Genomic DNA, 22,894 nt, shown 5'->3' with positions numbered 1-22,894 from the left:
TCTGTCTCCAGTTTAGATTTATGATAGTGAAACAAGAGAGTACGGCTGTCAACCAACCATCGGATGACACCAGGATGACACACACACACACACACACACACACACACACACACACACACACACACACACACACACACACACACACACACACACACACACACACACACACACTTACAGCCTGTTTCTCTGAAGTGCCTCAGTGCCTCTCTTTAGACAAATCCATTTCTAAGGCTCTCCTCCTTCCATGGTTCTGTCAGGATGTATAATCCCTCATCACCTTCCCTAAACCATTTCACATCTCTGCTTTCTGTTTTCATCTGTCATTTGTTAAAAAAAAAAAAAAATCTCTCTGTTCTTCTTTCGCTTCTATTTCTAATTTTATTTTGCATAGTGCCCTGCTCTTTTATGTCTAAGAACTGTCTGAGGCATGCTTGTCCTCTTTTCTGTTTTGTCTTATTTTGTTGGCTCCTTTGTATTTCCTTATTTTTTCACATGGTCAGCACCTTCATGCACGCTCCTCTTTTCTGCCACCTCTTCCTCTCTTCAAACACTTGACTTTTGGCCTCCTTTTAACAAGGAGCTTGTTGTTGCATTAGCTAATCTCTCAGAAGACGTGGCACAGATACAGGATCTACTACTTCTTCTGCTTCAGCTCGTAGCAATAAACAGGTGCTGCTTCCCAGACAAACATCCCCTCATTATTTAACCGGAACAAAAAAAAAAATAGGCAAATGGGGAGAAATGGAGAACAAATAAATTTGTGATTTAACAAATGAATTATTATCGTCACAGATTTTGTGCATTCGTTTTTGTGAATGCAGAGCGCTGACAGTGATATTGATGTTTGAAGATTAATCAACAATTAGCTGCTGTGATGTGATGTGCTGTGAGACTCTTTCTGTGTCTCTGTGCCGTGAGAGCAGATTCAGTGCCAGTGTTGTTGCTTGAGATCCTATAATTGCCTCAGAATTCTTCCTGTAATTAACACTCTTGGATAATTACACTAGAATCCCAGACCTCGCTATTCTCACATTATTAGGCTCAGCGTGGCAGGAATCACAACATGCCCATGCACACGAATATGTGCAGACAAGTAAACAGTATATTAGTGAGCCTGTATTTTGCAGGATTAAGTAATATATGAAATAAAGGGATTTTTCAGGACAGTATTTCCGTTTGTTACTTGCTTTCTGTTTGTCACATTTAAGCCAAGGCTGTTTCCGACTGTCAGCCGTCCCCAATTCAGAGCTTCCTCTGTCTTGGCTGCAGCGAGATTAAAGCTGAGTGGAGGAGAGATGGGAAGTGGACCGGGCAGTGTGGCAGTTCCCAGCGGCACAGGATTAGAGGGTGGGACAGTGAAGTAGGCCATACAAACAGGCTCAGCTGAAATATGGACAGCAGACCATAACATAGACAGAGCTGGATGGCCCAGTACATTTCATCAACATGTCATTATGCTGTAATCCCAGGCCAGCCACTATGATGGCTGCATGTGTGTCAGACAGGGATAATTATTGGTCAGGGACACTTGTGGATATTGCTATTTCCACCTTGATGCAAAATCAGAAGACTTTGATGTCAGACGTGCCCTATTTTATCAGAAATTGCATTTTGGTGCGAGACTGTTTTGGTCATGTCAGATATGTGATTCAAAAATGAATGACGAGAGTATTCTGATGTTTATCTGCACTTAGGAAACAAAGACATGACAGATAAGAGCTGTGAGGAAAAATCTTGATATGCACTGTTTTTTTTAACTTTACAATTTTTGTTGCATTATAAAAATGCAGGGAAGGCAGGACAGAAAGATTTATCTGCATATGGTAGTGTGGATTTCATTACATATTTTGTTGCCAGATATAAACTGTGGAGAAAAATTTGTCTTTGAAGGACCAAAACTAACCTGGAGTACGTAAGAGAATAAGATTATTTTGAGAGTCACGTGTGTCAGAAAAAACTTTCTGAAAAAAAAAAACAGTTACAGAAAAAGAAACAACAATGGAGAAACTTCTAGTTATTTCTCACACCTTTTCTGTTGGTGATGACCCATGTTCTTCAAATTTAATGGTCTATCCTGAGGACTGAGAGCTGAAAATATATTCAAAGCAGTCTGTTGTTTTTGCTTTTTTTCACTATTCAAATTAGGATATTTGGGTGTGAAACCAGGACCATATAGAAATTATCCAAATTGGCTGAAAACTGAAACAGAGATTGTGAATACTTATTTGAAGCAGATGTCAGTTTTGAGCAGGTGAGAGATGCCTTTTAGGCCTTTTCAGATGCAGGAGGGATTTAATGAGACTAGCCACACGAATTGACATGATACACGATAACAACACGGCATTATGATTCCTTCCTTTTCAGTGGAAATGATGAGCCCGAGCAGTTTAGTTCAGAGTCAGTAAAGACAGATGAAAATGAGAGGGGCGGAGGAGAGGTCAGGAATGTCAGCCAGCATCATGTTACAGTGGAGCAGCACAGAAAAAGTCAGCTTCAAATTTCTGCCTGTCAAGGACTTTAATGCCTTTTTTTCACATTATGCTATTTCAGTCTCAATACCAACTGACACCAAATGTAATTAGCACATCAGCAAGGAGATGATGAGGCACAGTGATCTCTAACAAGTACTCTAGAGGTAATATGCAGTATCTGATCCTTGCATGTTCCCTTTTTCTGTCTGCCCGCCTGTCTCAAACCAGAACCTCTCACATCTGTGGCTGACTCTGTTTTTTTTTTTTTAATCATTTTCTTGCACTTTTGCTTCAGTATTTTTAACTTCTCTATCCAACTTTTTTCTCAAATAAATACTTTGTTATATATACTTATACTTGTTCACTTTCTTGCTGAGAGTTAGTTGAGAATATGTCTGTTAAATAAGAAACTAATGTCAGTGTCTGGTTAGCTTAGCTCTTAAGTTCTAGAAACAGAGGGGAACACTGACTCTTAATTTTGCTAACTTTGGACATTGCTAGTCTTTATGCTAAGCTAACTGCCTGCTGGCTATAGCTTGAAAGTGTTATCAATCTTCTCATCCAACTCTCAGCATGAGGGAGTATTTCTCAGAATGTCCAACTACTCCTTCACACCTTAATCTGGCTGGCATTTGTGCTTTCATACCACATCTCTTCATTCATTCATGCAAACCTGCTTGCCTCATTATCTGCAAACCTTTGTACATCCTCTCCTTCCCTTTCACTGTTTCCTCCTCACCTTTGTCAGTTTAACTTTAACTCTTGGCCATTCTGTTGCAGGACCAGCCAACACCACTGACAGCCAAAGTCACCTCCACGGAACATGTGTTGTCACTAGACAAGCTGTGCATGTTTCAGCATGACGATGTTTCACTGAACTTGTGAACATGTGCTTTGGAGGTGAAAAGGCTCCACAGTCTCTCCTTGAATATAGCCAACTTAAGGGTGAGGCATATCCTTTGTGTGTGAAGTTAACTTTTCATAATGTTGTGTGTGTGTGGTCGGTGAGCTGTGTATATGTCATTTATCATCTATGTCTGTCATCATCAATCACTGTGAATGACTGCCGCTGTCCTTCCCAAAATGTCAGTATAAAGCTGCTGAAGGACTGTGTGTGCTGTGTCCCATGAGTGAATTACATTTTCAGCTCCAGTTATGTTCGTGAATCAAGTCTTATTCGAAATATGATGATTGAATCGATTTGTTTCTTAGAGTTTGTCACAGATGCAGCTACAGCCAAAGTGCTTTTTTGTGGACATTACTGAGATGAACTCATTCTGTCCTATCAGGTTTATGAGGATGAAAGTGATAAAGTGGCTGTAATCGATGGTAGAGTTCCAGCTATGTATTTCAGGAGTTGGTAGAGACCAAAAACAGAGCTAAACTCAAAGTGAATTTTCCAATCGCCAAGTGGCCGGAGACATGACCTGAAATGAATAATAATACTGCTCTGTGTCTAGTGGATGTATTAATAGGCAGTTGTTTGCTAACAAATTCACCATGTCAGCTTAAAAGGGTGAATATATGTCAGTGCTGTGTTTGTTTCCTCTGCCCCTAAGTGGCCAAAAAAAAAAATCTGTTATTGCAGGTTTAAGCTTCAGTAGTTTTCCATGTGTCTTCCATTTGTTTTGGTGAATGCACTTGCGATAGGACTGAGCAGTTTCACTCTCTTGTGGTGATGTGAGTAAAATCTTAAATGGCCCCAGTTGGAGGAAATCCAGTGTCTCACTTTTAAAAGCCTTAGCTGGTGCTGCTTGGAAGCTGTCTTATTAGGCTTTTGACAGTTCATGTTAGACTGACAGTGGCTCTGGCAGCTAATCTCTTGAACAGTGCGGATGGACAGCTGTAGGATCTAATATGATGTGAAATACGCAGACTCTCAGCTATCTGCTCCATCTGTCTTCCTGCTTGTAACAAGTGCTGTTATCACCTGGGACCTTCAGCAGTACAGAGGTTGATCTGCCTGATTCCATCAGTGCCTCTCAACGATGTCTCTTCCTGGTTTATTACATGGACAGAACTTTCTCCACCTCACTGCTGTTGAGTGATGAATTATGAATAGATGTGAATCCGGCCGCACCGCCGGCCAGGCCTGAGGATTGCTTTCAATTTGCACACCGCTCCCCTTGCTCCCTCACTGCCTCGCACCGCTAGTCAGACTGCTTTCTCAAGGGACCTCGAGGGCAGTATTAGATTGCTGCCTAAAACTCTAACCCCACCGATGATATAAAAAGTTTGAGAAATGAATGGATGCTCAGTGCACTGTACATAGCTACTCAATGCTCGCTCCTGTTGCTGCCCCTGTGTTTGACTCCTGCATGTGTGGCATCGCTTCTTAAACGCAGATAACATTTCTCACTTTCCTTCTGTGAGGAAGAAGAAGCTGCAGTGCATGTGTGACTCCTCTCAGATACTCGTTGACCGCAGATAACTGGTTGCAATTGGCCCAGTTGATGAGCAGGCAGCAGGCAGTGAAAGGGAAGTAGAAAGGACAGGGATCCATTTTAATGAAGCCAATGAGAAGGACACGGAGAACCTGCGGGCTTCAAGAAGGATTAGAGCAGACACCAGCAGATTTAAGCTTTCACAAGTCTCTCAACCTTGAGGGGTGAAAAAGGACAAGGAAAGTGTTCGAGTCAGGATATAGAATGAGAGTTTGTTTCTTTTACTTTGGTATGCAGCGCTCCGTTATACTTAAGATCTTTAGCTGCTCTCCACCCAGAGATGTTGGTAAACAAAAAGATTTTTCTAAAGGTCAGTGCCCCCAAGACACTAACCTTTTAATAGACAACTCACAACCACTCCTCTGCAGATTGAGGACAGTGTGTGTGTATGTGTGTGTATGCATGCATGTCTGCCTGTTTCTGTATCTCTGTGCGTTCAAGCATTTTCATGTGTAAACTGGAACACATAAAAATCTGTGTGTGCGTTTGTGTGTGATGATGTGAAGTGCAAAGAAATATAAGCGTGTGATGTGTGATGCTGACCTAATATGCCCCGTCTCTGCCTCTCTGGATGTGGCAGTGAGTGTGAGAGCGACAGAGCGTCGAGCCAATTGGCATGGAAAGAGCCTGGGTTGAAGTGATGGCTGGTGAACCGGCAGACAGGGCAGCCAGGCAGGAAATAAATGCCAGCAGGGACACTGATCGCACTCACCTCCACCTCTTGATGACTTTGTCTTTCTGGTCCTTGTCTCTGTGCCATCTATCTAAGTGCAAACTGCAAAGTGTTTTTGAGATACAGATAAGTGGCTGTAGTTGTGCATTTATGGGAAAAATTAGTTCAAATTAAGGGCCCTGTTTAAACTCTGTACTCCTCTATGTTTATTGGAATTGAATCTGGCTGCCAACACTGTAGCAAGTAATTTGAGCTTGTGAAAATGATTCCTATTAACCTTTGACCTTGAGACCAGAGTCTGCTTTTTGATTTATTACTTCTAACTTACTGTTATGTGAGATAACTGTGCTGAAATTACCCAGTGTTGGTTTATTTTGCCATAGGCACTGAGGCCAGATGATGAATTGTCACTGTTTTTACAAATTTACCATCGTTGGAATCTGTTGTGTCTGAATTAATTGGAAAGGAGGGAAAACGACAGAAACGTTCTGTGTTAAATTGGCCCCAGTTCTATATTTCACCAGCATAATGGAAACAGAAGAGAGTAATACATAGGCTAAGCAGGTGCTATGCATACTGAAGCAATCAGAGCAGAGGAGCTGACAACCAGCCGCTTGCTATAAAGTCATGAAGTAATGGATGTTTCCAAATCATTACATTTACCATTTGATCAGGGAGCTTTTAAAGACACAAATCTTGAAGTTAAATAGCCCCTGATGCCTTCAAACTAGATTGTCTTATTCTATCAACTTATCAGTAATTGCCAGACACAATCAGGACAGTGACCTCATAACGAATTCTGTTTTATTTTCCTTTTTTTAATAGAAAAACCAAAAGCAGCCCCAAAAGATTTGGACAAATGAGCATTTTGATTTGTTTGCTGAGCCCAAACAATCCATCCGTCCTCCAAAGTCCCCCAATTACGTCCTTGCTTTACTGGTGGTCTGTCACTTCTTATCCCTGCTGAAGTCGTGTAAGTAGCCTGAGAGGCTGCTGCAGGGAGGGGGACTGCTGGTTGACTGACACACTCTGATCATGGGGCCTTAAAGAGAGGATGGCCATTTAATAGGCTAGCTGCCAGTGGAAGCCTGTCCGCATGGCACGCTGCCTGAAAAGACTGACAGGTGACTGACTGTGACACCCATGTCTCCATGTCCATGAGCAAAGGACAGGGAAGCCACAGGTGCTCCAGATGCCTCCATATTGCCATTAGTTTTCTTCTAGTTTTGTGCCAAAATGACATGGCTGCCATTGAAGGGAGAGACACAGGCACAATCAAAATGACTGATAGATAAATTGGAAACATATTTGCTGTGTAGAAAGGAAGAGAAGGAAACTTAAAAGAACAGTTTGACATTTTGAGAAATATGCTTGTTTCTTGCAGAGAGTTATATGCGAAGATTGATACCACTTTCATGTCCATATAAACAAGCAGGATACAAAATGTTAACAAGAGAGCTTTAGAGGTGTTGGTAGGGGCATTTTTTACCGTCATACAGAGCCGGACTAATTTTTTCTCCCTGTTTCCAGTCTTCACGCTAACCCAAGCTAATATCTCCTGGCTCCAGCTTTATAGTTATCATATGAACATGAGAGTAGTATCAAACTCTTGTTAGAAAAGCATATCCTAAATATCCCTATAAGTTACCTGGCAGGTAGCAGGTACCACTTGTACTGACTGGATTTGTTCAGAAAGATTTAATCCTGAACATCACATGTTTGTTTTCTGTCATCGCAATAGAAAAATTATTGTTGAAACATTTAATGCTAAAATAGAAAATGTGAAATTGGAATAATTCATTACTGTAATTGGATTTTTAATCATCATTAGTCTATTCAGTGCGAGCTCTCAAGTCTCATGAGGCCTTGAAATAAACAAGCTGAGGATAAATAAGTCTGCCACCCATGTAATAGGCCTAAGTTGATGGAGCACAGTAATGAATTACTGTTACAGAACGTTGCTAATGAAAGTGTGTTAGGTCGTGTGTTGATACGATAACAACGCGGAGGGTTTTAGAAGCCTCCAATGGCATCACTGAGTGACTGTGTGTGACCGGGGGAAGATGTGTCACCCTGCATTACAGTGATGGCCTGTGGCCCATCAGAGAGTGGCATTGAACTTAATGTTCTTTTGAGCCACGAATCCCTTTGTGTTAAGTCAAAGTGACTGTGCTTGGAGGGTTTGTGTTTGTGTGGTAGAGTTTGTGTAGGAACCCCAATATTTCTGTTAACCTTCAGCCGTGGACATGCCTCAGTACAAACTGATATAAAAAAAGAAAAAGAAAAAAGAAAGCAGGTTAAACCATGTCATGGTAGTGAGTTTTTAGGCTTTACAGCCCCTTCTATCCTCTCACATGATGACTTCCATGTATAAACCTCAATGAAAACAGAACAATAATGTAATTTGTAGTGTATTTTGAAGTTTTTACTTAGAATATGTGGACAGGAATAATAAAACAAAACAAAACAAAACAAAAAAAACATAAGTAGTTTATCTAAGTTCCAACAGTATATTAACAATATATTTGCTCTATAAGAAGAGGTGATCATTTTAAGGTTTAAGATAAAATATCACAGAAAAATTCACTTTTGTTACTTCAAAGTGTTTTGATTTCCAGAGGAGTTTACATTTTTCATAAGTTTTACAGAATTTAACAAGTGATCAAGTTCACAATTTTCACAATATTGCAGCATATAAAAAGTGGAGGCTACAAAGCCGTAGCACTTCACAGGTGGCTTTGATTAGTTTTCAAGTTTTGAACTTGAGGTAAATGCTATAGTGTCAGGTGAATTGGTCCCATTATAAGTTTTATTTGGAAGAAAGACACAAAAAAAATACACTAGAGACTCCCCAGACCTGCTGCCTAACAATGTGATTGTGAACACAAGAACAATTCAACCCCATGCTGTCCCTGAAGACTAGATCATCTAATTAGATTTTGGAGCACCTTTGCTTTGCAGAATAAAACTGTATATTAATGAGGAGAAAAATAACCTGTTAAAAAGATGGGACTTTGTGTCCACATTGCCCTTGTGTTGCACATTCATATTAATTAGTGTGATTAATGACCTAATTAGAATAGATGTTATTTTTAAAATGTCATGCCAATACAAACAAGACATTTGGCAGCCCACCTTCCTCCTGTTTAACAGCATATGTCTCTGAGCATGAGCTTTTTTTGCTGAGAGAGGCAGGCTGTTGTTCAGTTTGTACACAAATCTTTATTTTTAAGACCTTGGAAACTAAGACGTAGACGTAAAATAATTAGTTGTATGCATAACAGTTTTATGGCAACTCAAGTGGAAAATCAGTAACTGTGTTATTGCATGACTGAGGAGTGTATTTATCGTTAGTCGTGTAGGTGTTGTTTATCAGGGTTGGTGTGGGCTTATCATGTGCTTGTCCCTCTATGTCTTTGAAAATGTGGCTATTGCAGTTCCAGGTAAGGTCAGAGGCTCCATGTCAGTGGGTCATGACCAAGCAGCATAACATCGTCAATTATTTAGCTCCTCTTCGTAGAAGGCTTTAAGTCCATAAGCCCTGAAACAGTTCTCTCTTATTAAAGATTCATGGCACATGGCAAGACACATTCTTAATCACCCCATTGTGTCCTTTGGTTTCACTGTTCATGCTTTGCATAGGACACACATGCAATTTAAGAATCTCACTGTAATCCATTATTATAATGAAAATCCCATTTGGCACCTTTAAACTAGTGTTTCATATCAATCTGCATGCGGTGCTGAGGTGCAATGGAAATTTCCGACATATCTGATCAGTTAACCGCTGCGCGTTTATTATGCTCAGCCCAAGGACAAAACCACATTAAATAAGTGGACTGTTCGCTGCCCGTCATCCATCTTCCTCTGACTTCTGCTGTCACCTCAGCGTCCACAGTTTCTGGACGGACCCCTGTGTGGTCAAATCCTTACGCATGTATACTCATGTACGCCCCCAAATTATTTTTCCCAACCTCACAACTGCTCTTAATCACATATACAGTATAGCATACACAGCACAGGTGCTCATACTCCACACCAGCGCCACCAGCTTTCTCTCCTCCTCTCAGCAACTAGGTGTCCTTGCCTGTGCTGGGTGGCATGGCCCTGCCAGCAATAACAATCCATCACTGCACTGCAAGGTGGAAGTTACAGGGACATAAAAGGGAACAAGCAGCACTTTTTTTTTCTCTCTCTCATCAGGTGAGCGTGAGTGTGTGTGTGTGTAATGGCCTGTGTATATGTGCGTGTTCCCTGGACCATGCACAGCCGGGGGCTTCAGGGTCTCCCTACACGGATTGATGGACACTGACGATGGCTTCCCTCAGTGTAAATGAGTAATGTGTTTTCTCGCCGGGAAACTCTAACACGTTCTACAATCACACAAAAACACACACACACACACACACACACACACACACACAGAGTTGTGCTTATGTAAAGCGTGATGAGTGGGCATGGTAGAAATCAGTGTGAGCGCAGCCATTTGAGGAGCTTTTGTGGATGTTATGCCTCGGCCTGCGTGCTTTTCTGGAGAGTGCTTGGCTACACCTACACACTCTCCACAATGCTTCCTGCTCATTTGTCAGCTGTGCCCCACACCTGCAGCATGATTATCGGTCTGGCAGTCTCACCCTCTGTTCGGCTGCTGCTGATTCTCCCAGGCCCTTTCTTGCTATATACTGTATATAAGCACTTCCATCTGAGAGCTCTTAAACAGATCTGTACAGGGACTGAAGCGCCTGTGAACAATAGTGTACATTATGGCGTCGCTTTCCATGATGTTAATTATATTGTCGACAGATCCCATGAAAAGGCCGAAACCAACAATGACACATACAATTTTTGTGTTTTTAGCCAAAGCCTCACATCTCATCTTCCTTTTGTGCTATTCACCTTCACTGTTGTCCAAAAACCATTAAAACACATCAGTGAGCCACAGCACAGCACTGGGTGACATGTGCCTTCATTACGATTAACATGGCCACTATTTATTTTGGGTCAATGCCACAAATATGCCATAAACATTGCTGTAAATACTCACTAGAGCACCGAATGAGTTTTAATCCGTGACTGAAAATACTGATGCTAAATACTCGAGTCATTTTTTTCTGAAAACTACATTGCCCAGCTGTTTTTTTTATTATTTTTTTTTTATATTATTTTTTTAAATTATTCATCCCTTTTAAAAAATGAATGAAAAGATTTACTCTCTGTCTTTAGAAGGAACAAATGGGTTTGGGACTGAGTGCCACAGACAAACTGGGGGCGTTAAAATGTATTAGAAGACAGACTCATTCATTGGGGCCATTGGATTTGGGGCCTTTCTTGCAATTTATTGACAACAACAAAAATATAAAATATCACCATATCTTATCTTATCCTTGAACATGTCACTTCTTAAAATTGTAGGCTAAAACACACACAGCTCTGCATTTGCACACAAATGGCCTGTCTGTTAGCCACCGGTCTGCACTTTCTCCTGTCTCTCACTCACACACATACACATGCACTTGGCTTATTACAGAAGCTTTATGCGGTATTATGTGTTATGTGTTAAGGCTGTGTGTGTTTGTCTTTGTGTTTGATGTGTAAGACTTAGCCGAGCATCAGCAGTGTCCCCTGTCTGAACCCATCCTAATGTCCGCATGTTGAAACATGTGGAGCCCCCGCAATCTATTACTTTGAATAGCCGAGAAGGACAGCTTTTGCATAAGGCCCATTAGCTTAATTTGCTGTCTTTCGAGCCCTAATAGCTTCTGTTGAAAGCTAGAGAGACTGGAGAGGAGGTGAGGCTGAAGTTAAGGTTGTCCAGAAATAAATGATGCACTGGTTTGTGCAGGAAAGAGTGGTGAGAGGAGGGGGTAGAGAGGTGGCAGAACATCTCACTGAGCCCCCTGCCCCTGCAGCTTCACAGCCCACTTCACTGTCTAAATCTGGCTCTGTTGCTATCTAACCTGCACTTGGCTTTTCTTTTCTTTTTTTTTTTTACTTAAAAGCCACACTTCTCTCTCTTCCTCCCTCTCTCACTGGGTATCTGCAGTGTTTGGATGGTAATTGGGCTGCGGTCAAAGAGCGCATGAATTCCGGGTCACCCACTCTGCCATCTGTGCTTTACAGACTCTGAGCTCAGGAGGACCCATGTTGCTTGGAGCTGTAGAGAGGGGACACCTGGAAACCTGGGGAGAAATGGATGACTGTAATTGTCGGATGATTGCTCACCACTTAACCAATTAGATGGTTACACTGCAGCTGTAATTTAAAAGACATCAACATCACAGCTTTGATTTTGTAGAACAAAGGAAAATGATATACATACAGATTTATATTTATATGTATATATATTCATATATACATATACAGCCTTATGAATGACTCAGGAGCTCTGGTCACAGTGTATAGTAAAGTAAATTAACACTGGCCTCATCATTCATTTACTTTCAGTCAATATTACAGTTAAATAAGAGACATTTTTTGGTAGCCAGTTTAGTTGATCACTAGCCAACTAGCCAAAAATCAGTGACATACACTAGCTGATACCAGCAGCTTGGTATCAGAACTGAATACAAACATAACTTAGGTTCCGTTTAACATCACAATTCACCCTTTCTGGGGGCACAGAAGTGGCCTCTTGGCTCTACTAAAGTTTAGTCCAGACATGACGGGGCATTCAGGGTCAAGCACAGTTCAGAGTGGAGAAATGTGACACATGAAAGATCATGGCACTAACATCCAATCAGCACCTCTGTTTGCATCAGCCGCCCCTTAACTGCTATTTACTTTGTGAAAGATCATGAAAGTGAAGGCATCAACATCAGCTCCTCCACCAAAGTCTCCTTAATGAAATTTTAATAACCCCATAATCCCAGTTGTTTCTGTCAGCCCCTGACTAAAAACTGCTTACAGCTGATGCCACAGCAATGTGACTGCGTGACTGCCATCCAACAGACGTGTACTGAATATTGTAAGTGTTTCATGAGGCGATGGTTGACTTGTGAGCATAAGCGAGTGGTTAAAAGACGCTCTGCTTTTGCAGTTCTTCAGTAAAATTTTAATATTCCACATTGCCTCAGTGCTCTTAAATGTTGTATGGAAATGATAGCTATAGCAGTTTGTACCATCTCTTTGTAAAAACATGAAAAAACGTGGGCTGCCAAATGACTGAAGTACACAGTACAGCAGACATCTGCAGCAATGTGGTTATGTGCTTTCATAAAGAAACATACAAAGGGTATGTTTCTTACTTTATGAAAGCTACTATTAAAGTTACTATTTGAATGCTTCAGGCAACACAAAGTGTGTTTGTCTGTTTATCACCTAAAATTATAGCACAATCCAAGTGCAAGCTGCAGTTTTAAGCATTATAGTGAAGGCAAGTGCAGGATGAAGCCTCCTAGTGTTCTCCTATTGCAGGACGCAGGTATTTTATCTCCAAAGGGACATAAAAACATAGTATGCAAAACAATGTGCTGGCAATGATTAAGCATTTTAGTGTCTCACAGCTAACAGATCACATTTACATTTGGCCACTTTTCCTTTGATGATACACATCAGAGAACGTTTACTCATTACATTTATAGGACAGCAATAAAAAGACGTCTTTGCCTTTTTCACAGAAGACATTTTGTTTGACATCTCACAGTTGGAAAAATACAGGTGTAAAGAGGTATGTCAGTTGCCAAGGGAACATGACAAGAGGAGTTTATTCATTGATGCTCCATTTGTGCCTGCATATTGAAATACGAATCGACCATGTGTACAATGAATCCTCTGCGACTTTCTGTGTCATGTCTACTTATTTTAACCTTTATGTGTGCCATGTAATGCCGCTTTGGTTAGAATTAGGGGTAAGGGGGCGGGTTAGTAGATACCTGGCATGAAAAGGCATTCAAAAAAGCAAAAAATATGTGGGTAGAGTTAATGTGTTCTCACTCTGGAACACAACCATAACTCAGTGTAACTAATAAAATGCCTGAATTCCATTTTAGCTGCTTCACTATCAGAGTCCTATCTCACTGTCGCACTGTCATTGTTGACTTCAACGCTTGAGTAGAACAGAGCCATTGTTAAAGTTATTAGCAACACCTGTGGTTTTCCTATGACAAGTTAAAATAAAGGCCTGTTGGCCTCAGAACAATATATAACTCAATTCTTTGCTTTTTACAGAAAAAAATCTGTTAAACTGTCATTCACTTGCAGGCGACAGCAAACTAGCGATGCTGGCAGTGTCTCTTTAAGCCCTTTGGCCTTCCAGAGTCATTGCATATTACAATTTTACAGTCTGTTGACAGCTGAGACTACCACATATGTAAAGCTGGTATGGCTAACAGCATAATACTCTTAACAGAAACAAAGAATAGATGTTTCAAATCAATTCACCCCCCTGTGTATAAATATTGAGCCATTTCCAGAATAGAACATCACTTCAGGCAGGAGAGTTGTTTCTAATAGAAAGTACTGGATGAGTAAATGTTGCCTGGCAACCAAAATAGTAAGATACAGAAACCTGACCTCTTATCTGGTGCTGTTGGATCTGTGAACAATATACACTCACAATGATTTCATATATAATTAATCTGTTTTACAGTGACAGACAACTATCATCTATCTTGTGTCACAGATAACAGGCAACAAGAGCTAAATGTGGACGCAAGACACAAAAGGTAACACAGAAAGGCTTCAGGTATTAGGCAGGAAACAATAGTACAGCAACTAGGCAATGTTAATTATCTGTGAAAAGCATAAAAAGACCACACTAGATAATTTTCTGAAGAGCAAATGAGCAGCGATTGCACAAGCAGGTCGCTGATGGTGACGTCAGGGCAGTGAGGCGGGAAACTCGCTGAGGACGTCTAGTGGACAGGTGTGTTACCAACTGGTACAGAAACAGGCAGCCTAGGGAGTTGGAAGCAGAAAAGGTGTGGGGGGGGGGGGGGGGGGGCATAGAGGGAGATGGTGCAGGCGTTGCCATGACAACATCAGACACCTACAGTATTGTCCTTCCAAAGCCGATCCGAGCATTGCGGTTCATATCAGAGCTGCATATTGATTCTGCCTGCAAGACACAGCTGGTGTAGCTCCAGTTTTAACATAACTGAACTTGATTGAATATTATGCTCTGCCAGCAACATCACGTCTGTCTGATGAACCAGGCGTGTGAATAATTATATTACATGCCTCCTAGTTAAAACAGTCACTTCTGTACTGCTGCATGAGTAGTCCCAGCCAAGTGGTAAACTAGGTAAATTAGTGGGAAACCTCAAGAATCTTATCCTTTAAAATAAATAAATAAAACAAGAGCAAATGAAATACAAAGACTGAGGGAAAGTGGATGTCAGTCAGTCCTCTGTCAGGTGAAACAGCTCCTTTCTCTCAGCAGCACCTCTGCTCTGCCCTTTGCCACCTGCATCAGCTGAAGGTCAGCGAGGAAGAGCGTTGTTGTACTCCTGCTGCGTTATCAAAGAGATGTGACACTGATGGTTATTTTTGACTCAGTGTACAACCAGGTAACAGTAGCCTCTTGGACAGCAGCTCTGTGTGGAGCTGCCTGGTGCCTGGGGGGGTGGTCATGCTGTGGTGTACAGTAGAGTACACACTGCTCTATCCACCAGCTGTTGACCTGTGATGCATTATCTGACTGGGGCCTCTGGGCTTATTAGTGAGTGACTGCTACCAGATATGGGTTCAGAAAACCGACCATGGAAAACCGTCAGGGAAATTTGAGACATTTTTAAATGTGGGGAGGGGGCAGCGTTTGGGGGTCGGAGGAGGAAGTGTGTGGTTACCACTGTTTCTGTCAATGCCCACCTGCTGTTTATGGAGAAAAAAAAATCTCTCACAGGAGCAGGTCAGTTGCTAATGTACTTAATGGAGTCTGCATGGTCCTATGTCATGCTGATGTTAATAAAATGGCAGACCAACCAAGTCTGTGCGGTTGGAGTCCTTGAAACCATGCAGACAGTGCTGCCATTCAATCTATCTAATAACTTGACCTAGTCCTGGATGTTATCAAATAAAAGTAATCCTTTCAGCTCTTATTATATGTCTTTGTATATGTTGTTTTCCAATGAGAGCGGCCATTCAGAGTTTAGACAAGCCTGCTCCCTACAGCATCTTGGCAAATGTCTCTGTCACCACTGATAGTAAATTAAAACAATTAAAGAAACATTGGATTGGAGATTGATTCAGTATTGTGAAATAAGGAATAATTTATTAAGCAGCCAGAAATGCAAATTCATATTCAGTGTCAAGGGATCTGAAATGTACAAAGCAACCATCCATTATACAGTATGTGCACTGGGGAAAAAAAAAAAAAAAAAAATCATCACAAATACACTTATGCAAATGGTGCAGTATGTTTGCAGCATCAGCAAATATAATGTTAATGATTTCTGGTAAAAAGAAAATAAACACCAAATATAAAGCCTGCTGTGGGCATCATTCCAGTTTAAAACCAGAAAATCCAGCTGCCAGAAGCCGGACCAGTGAGTGAAGGATTTAAAATTTGGACTATGCTATTTTCCTTCACTCAACTCCTTAACTTTGTGAGCATCTACTTTAACTTGGTGATATTTTCTTTGCCAAGTTCTTGCTACCGGTTTATTCAGATATTCATTTTTTTATGACATTTAAAATTTGCCAATGCCTGCAGAACAGCTGCCATGTTTTTCCACCTGCCTGAACCAAAATCCCAGCATTGTCCATGAATGCAGAAAAGACATTTACTTCGGTGTCTTCTGAGTCTTGTTAGACCACAGTGGCACAAAATTTGTGGGCCGACTGTGAAAGGCTATGTGTCTGGCCGCTGTGTCTGATAAATGTGTGTGTGTGTGTGTGGGGTGTTAGCAGCTTCCGTCGCTGTCTGCTACAGTGTCCTTTTTCATACTACTAATGGATTCTCGAACGCCTGAAATTTTCATATTTTTGCTGGTTTAAGTGATTTTTTTTAACAGTGTTCTGCTCATTTTAAGCCTGTCTGCTATCAGACAGTTCTGATGGCACTTTCAGACAGTTAAATTTATTCAGTGGCAGGTTGGCTAATGGGAATATTCATCTCTGAGCCAGGGTGAATTGTAAATTAGAGCGTATATAGGGGAGAGGGACATTTAAGGAGTTATTAAGTCATCTGTAACAGCAGCAGGTGGGAATCTAAAACCCTTAAACACTGTTAGTCCCCTTCCAAATGCCAAAACGCCTCCTGTCTTATGACTTCCTTATGGTGGTGAGGGGTTGGTGCATGTGTGTGTGTGTGTGTGTGTTTGGTGTTTGGTGTTTTTGGTCTGGACACCCTTTCCAATCACTTTGTGCAGTACAACCAGCACATATTGTAGGCTGAGGACTTGCTAATGTGTGAACCAGTGAGAGTCACAGGAGTTGTGGCTCTTCAGTATGTTTTAACACACCGTCAGCCCCACCATTAAATTATTATGATGTTGTGGAGCATGTTTTCCGGAGCTACTTTCCATCCCACTGGTGGGTATTTCATGATGGGTTTATAATTATCACGGGATTACCCGTTACTTACCACTCTGCTGCAAACGTCATGTGGTGGAGGGAGAGCGGAACTGCGCATGTGTGTGTATGTCTGTGTGTGTCATATGAAACCCATAGGTAGGTCAGGCAAGGCAAGCTCCTCTCATGATGAGCCTCATGCTTCAGAGACTTATGCAGATGATGTGATGGACTGCGTTATAGTGATGCACTCAGTCGTAGCCTTCTGCTATGGTGACTGACCTTGTCACTCAAAGGCAGTAGTGGGTGGATATACTGTGCTATATATGCCTGTTGATTGGATTGTTTGGTGTCACTTTCATGTTTTATTCAGCTTGTATGCATGCTGGTATTTTCTTCCACAGAGCATATTTGTAAGTCTGCGTTTTGCAGAGCTTTTTTTTGCTGTTAAAGAGCATTTGAGTATCTGCAATTGTTTTCCATTTTCATGCATTTTAAGATGTCTCACATGAGGTCTTATGAATACAATAGATTTTCAATTTCCCTGTTTCCCTGTTTTCATTTACAATGCATGAAATTGCTAGAGAGCAAAACACCCATCACATATAAAATTGACTCACAGCTATTAGGGTTTTTTTTTCTCTGCATGCTGGAGTATGATTTTAAAACCAGAGTGCTTGCATTGCTCTGTTGACCATTGTAAACCAAACTGTTTCAAGTGAATACAGACCCAGTCCTTTGAGGATTATCTTGGAGCTCTGGCTCTAATTTCACTGCCTTGCTGGGTCAATTAGAGTTTGTAATTGTAATTCCACTCATTTAGAGTGTTTGATCGCTGCTGTTGAAGGGGAATTGAGTTCAATTAATTTGTCTCTTTCGCTGTCTCTTTGTCTCTCCCTCTCATTCTTTCTGCACCCCTATTTGCCCTCCTCTTTTCCTTTTCTTCTTCCCATTCTTTCTCTTTCCTCAGGTGTCTGGCCCAGTGATTCAACCCCAGACAGGAGCAGGAGGAAGCGGGGGAAAGGACAGCCATGGGGTCGAGCCTGGGCCAGGATGTAGGCTGGCTCCTGCCTTTCCTGTTCTTGCTACTGATGATCACGGTGTCACCCACCCAGAGCCAAGGATGTCCCCAACGTTGTGAGTGCATTGCAAAGCTCAAGACTGTGTCCTGTTATGGTAAACGCCTGTCTGCACTGCCAGATGGCATCCCACCGGACACCAAGATCCTGGATCTGAGTGGGAATAAACTTCGCTGGGTAGAACATGGAGACCTGCTTCCATATCCACGTCTTGAAAAGCTTGACCTGAGTGAGAACATGATTAGTGTCCTGGAACCGAATGCTTTTTCTAGTCTCCAGAACCTGCAGTCACTTTCACTGAGGGGTAACCAGTTGAAACTGGTTCCCATGGGAGCTTTTTCACGTCTCTCCAACCTAACTTCCCTCGACCTCAGTGGGAATAAGATTGTTATTCTTCTGGACTTTACCTTCCAAGACCTGAAAAATCTAAAAAACCTGGAAGTTGGAGACAATGATCTGGTTTACATCTCCAACAAGGCCTTTCTGGGTCTAGTGGGGCTGAGGGAGCTGACCATTGAGAGGTGCAACCTGACTTCTGTGTCCAGCCAGTCTTTGTCTTACCTGCACAACCTGGTGACTCTGCGGCTCCGCTACCTCAGTATCTCCGCCTTAGAGGACCAGAACTTCCGGAAGCTGGGAAACCTGAGGGGGCTTGAGATTGATCACTGGCCCTTTTTGGAGTACATTTCCCCTCATAGCCTGCAGGGTCTTAACTTGTCTTGGCTGTCTATTACGCACACCAACATCACGTCTGTGCCGACCTCTGCCCTGCGCAGTCTGGCCCACCTCACCAGCCTCAACCTCTCCTATAACCCTATCTCTGTGTTGGAGTCTTGGGCGCTGCGGGACCTTGTGAGGCTGAAGGAGCTGCATCTTGTCAACACTAACCTGGCAGTAGTGCAGCCGTATGCCCTGGGTGGTCTAAGGCAAATTCGCCTTCTTAACCTCTCCACCAACAACCTGGTGACCCTGGAGGAGGGAGCCTTTCAATCTGTCAACACTCTGGAGACACTGCGTTTGGATGCAAACCCTCTGGCCTGCGACTGCCGCTTGCTCTGGATCCTTCAGCGCAGGAAGACCCTCAATTTTGACGGTGCCTCCCCAGTGTGTATGATGCCCGTTGAGGTGCAAGGACGGGCTCTTAACGCTTTCTCTGACTCAGCTCTCTTTGATCACTTTACTTGCCAGAAGCCCAAAATCCGCAACAGGAAACTGCAGCAGATATCTGCTCGTGAGGGACAGGTCGTGTCATTCATTTGCAAAGCAGAAGGTGAGCCAACACCGGTGATATTCTGGATTTCTCCTCAGCGCCGCCGCATCACCACAAAGAGCAGCGGTCGCCTAACTGTATTGCCAGAAGGAACATTAGAAATACGGTACGCCCAGGTAACAGATAGTGGAACTTACATCTGCATAGCCAGTAACGCTGGTGGAAATGACACCTATTTTGCCACGCTTACAGTTAGTGGGCTGCCGCTAGATGCAGCTCTTATGGCCAACCGTACTTACTATGCTGGGGACCTTAATGACACAAATCTAAATGATACCAGAGTCTTCTTGAAGTTTACTCTGGACCTCAAGACCATCCTCATATCCACAGCTATGGGCTGTATCATGTTCCTGGGTGTGGTCCTGTTCTGTTTCATTCTGCTTTTTGTGTGGAGTCGAGGGAGAGGACAGCACAAGAACAATTTCTCAGTGGAGTATTCTTTCAGAAAAGTGGATGGACCTGCTGCCAGTGGAGGACAGGGCGGGGCACGCAAGTTCAACATGAAAATGATTTGATTATTTGGGTCTGTTTTTCTTATTAGTATACTTTCCCTGACACTGTTTACAAGCAGTCTCAAGCTAGGACATGGAAGGGATATAAAAACACTGGAATAGGCATCCATGCTCGCAAAACATTAGAAACAGTTATTTATAGGACATTTTATTGATACAAGTTTTTGTTATTGAAAAACGACTATGTATAGAAAAAAAGGCAATCTGTATGGATTTGATATACTGTATTTCTACTGCTCTTTATTGTGTGTCCACATTGTTGTGTAGATGAAATCTGGATTATATTTAAAGATGTCTCAAAATCTTGAATAGACTGTTAAAAGACCAAACAACAACAGCACTCAGAGTTCCACCAGTCTTTAACCTATACAAAGCTCTTGCCAACTCCACCTTTCTTCCCTACAAGGATCTCTGTCCTCTTCATCTTTAAAGGACTTCACCTCTCCGCTATGTCTGAGGTGATTCAAGCTCTCTGTCTCCAAACCCATGAATACATAATAACAGGGTGGTGCTCAATGAATGCCAAGGACTTGCCAATATGTATTTGAGTAGTTTTAGCTATATACTGCATATTTAGACTCGTCTACAGTCAGGACTTTAGAGCACTACTATAACCATGAATATAGAGGCTCTGCTTTTTTTTTTGCTGATGGTGGGTTTGTATAGAATGCATTAGATACCAAGAGTCTACACTCTACAACACTGCCAATTTGACCACAAAGCACCATGTAATATCACTGTCAATGCAAAGCCATGGTAGAAAAGAGAAGTTGCTTCTCATTGGATATACTGTAAGTTAGTCAAAGAAGTTTAACGCAAATATTGGGCTCTACCTGTTTAGCTACAATTACGGGACCCATGCACAGTAGTGTGGTGACAGATCAGCACATGCAGATAGTCAGATTTTCCATATAGTAGACACACTGGACAAGACTCTTGCCCTCTTAATCTGAAAATCCTGTGTAAAGATGAACGCATGCACAGAGTTGGCTTCTTACTTTGAATAATGTGTATTATTTGTAAATTTAACATTTGGTGGGGTGCATTCATCCCAATGTTGAACAGATCATACTGTATAGGTAGAATATATGCTGTATAAGATGTATTATAGATTTTGTAATCATTGATATTCTTGTGGTTGTTTATAGTAATGTTGAGTGATCAGACTTTACTGTAATTCTACTGTTAAAAGTCTTTTTTTTTTTTTTTTTTTTCAAATCAGTGAAATCCAATCCAGGTAGAAACAGAACTTTTACAATCTCACCTCATCATATCATCAGATAGAGACATGTCTCCTCGCTCCCTGAGCACACACAACAAATCATGAAGGACGTTTAAGTCCGGTTTTAGTTCACTTGCATATATTTCTGACTGCAAATGTGACAGCGGGGAGGCTCAGCTGACCAGCAGGGGAAGGAGTTAAGTGGGTTCTCATTGGGACCTCGATTTGTGTGAGACATGCAGGGAAAAATGCTAATGTGATAAAGACCTTGCAGACTGGAACAAAGGTCATCATGAAACTGAGCCAGAAAGAGGACAGGGAGTTGAGGTATTACAGGAAGACACTGACACTGTTACAACAAAGGGCTGGATGCTAGCCTGGAACAATATAAGACAGGTGTGCAACATTTTGTACAAGTTTGGATTAAAGTGGTTTTCAAGGTGATTCCAAGATGCAGAATTGAGGTGCAGTTACTTGATTTCAAGAAAATTTCTTGATCTCAAAAAGAGTTTTACCATTACAAATGGTTTCTGTATTTCATCACACAAAAAGCATTAGTTTATTCATATACCGATGAATGCAGTTTGTATTTACAGTGTTTTTTGTTCTTTCACATCATATCAGCTGAAAACAACATTCATGCAAATGTGTGAGTTTTAGGGCCTTACAAAACATCTGTGGTAGTTTCTGTACCACACAGCCAGACCCCAGAGGCATGAAATCCAGTTTCCCTCACAGCTTCAGACATAATTTGGAGAGAGTGAGAAAACAGGCAAACTGAATATACTATTCTAACCTCAAAGCACAGCCTATTTTTTGATCTGAGTCTATCCCCGAGATCCAAGACCACCTGTTCAGAAATCAGCCCATCCTGTTTAACTTCAACTACTCTGCTTTTAACACTGTTACTCTGCTGCCCTCTGTTGTCTACAGATGGCAATGCATTCATCATGACCTCTTCAACTTAACAGTAAGCAGTTTATTCCATTTCCCATGAGGCAATTATGAAACTGATGGAGGGCTGACCAGGATCCCGTCGTACTGGAAGTGAAAGTGAATTTTGTGCTACGACTAATACAACATTCCTCACACAGCAAACCCTCTTCCTCTGCTGCTTCTGCAGCTCATAATTAAAGGTAGAAACTGAGGAGAAAATGGAGCGTCACCCCGTGTTACATCATTCACCCACATATACTGCACAACAGATTTTACAATGAAAATGATCAATAATGAACCGTGAACATGTTCATGACATCGTTTGTCAGAGTTAAGCTTCCTCTCTGTGATTTGAAAATGTAAACAATTCAGTTGTTTTTTTCATTGTCCTTTGGTGAGTTCATCCTGTAAATATAGCAGCCATTGTGTCTGGAAGTTGTGCTAGACTGTTTTGTATTGTATTGTTTTATAAAAATGAAGCACACTGTTTATAAAGCATGCAAATACTATCCGCTATGACGATGTCTTGTCCCCTGTCCCATTTTTATAGCAGTTATCTGGTCTCTTGACCCTTATGGTGGCAGTCTGACAAGATGATTGAGTCTAAATTACACCTGTGACCCTGTCACTGTGAGAGTTTGTGTTGCAGTTGCTATTTTTTTTCCCCAGGAGTTTGTCATATTTTAATTTTAAAAAATCAGTTAAGTCAGATGGATGGATGTGCTAGCTGCACCACAGATAAAGATATACTGCTTAGAAGAAAACATTCTTGCCCTGTTTCACCTTAATGATATTGGTACTGCCTGCATACACTGTATGAGGAGGGTTATCATTCA

The 22,894-nt window shown here is 41.7% G+C and overlaps 1 protein-coding gene across 1 annotated transcript in view; it reads left to right on the top strand.

The window, feature by feature from the left end:
* Positions 1–22,894, top strand: part of lingo3a (leucine rich repeat and Ig domain containing 3a) — a 32,639-nt gene extending 9,745 nt beyond the window's left edge. The window contains exon 2 of the mRNA XM_041040431.1: positions 18,010–22,894. Within this exon, the coding sequence (XP_040896365.1) occupies positions 18,071–19,903 (1,833 nt within the window). The 5' untranslated portion in view covers positions 18,010–18,070 and the 3' untranslated portion in view covers positions 19,904–22,894. The remainder of the gene's footprint in view (positions 1–18,009) is intronic.

This window comes from Toxotes jaculatrix, chromosome 6 (assembly GCF_017976425.1).
Source record: "Toxotes jaculatrix isolate fToxJac2 chromosome 6, fToxJac2.pri, whole genome shotgun sequence".
Taxonomy (NCBI): Eukaryota; Metazoa; Chordata; class Actinopteri; family Toxotidae; genus Toxotes; species Toxotes jaculatrix.
This window is presented reverse-complemented; position numbering and strand designations above follow the sequence as displayed.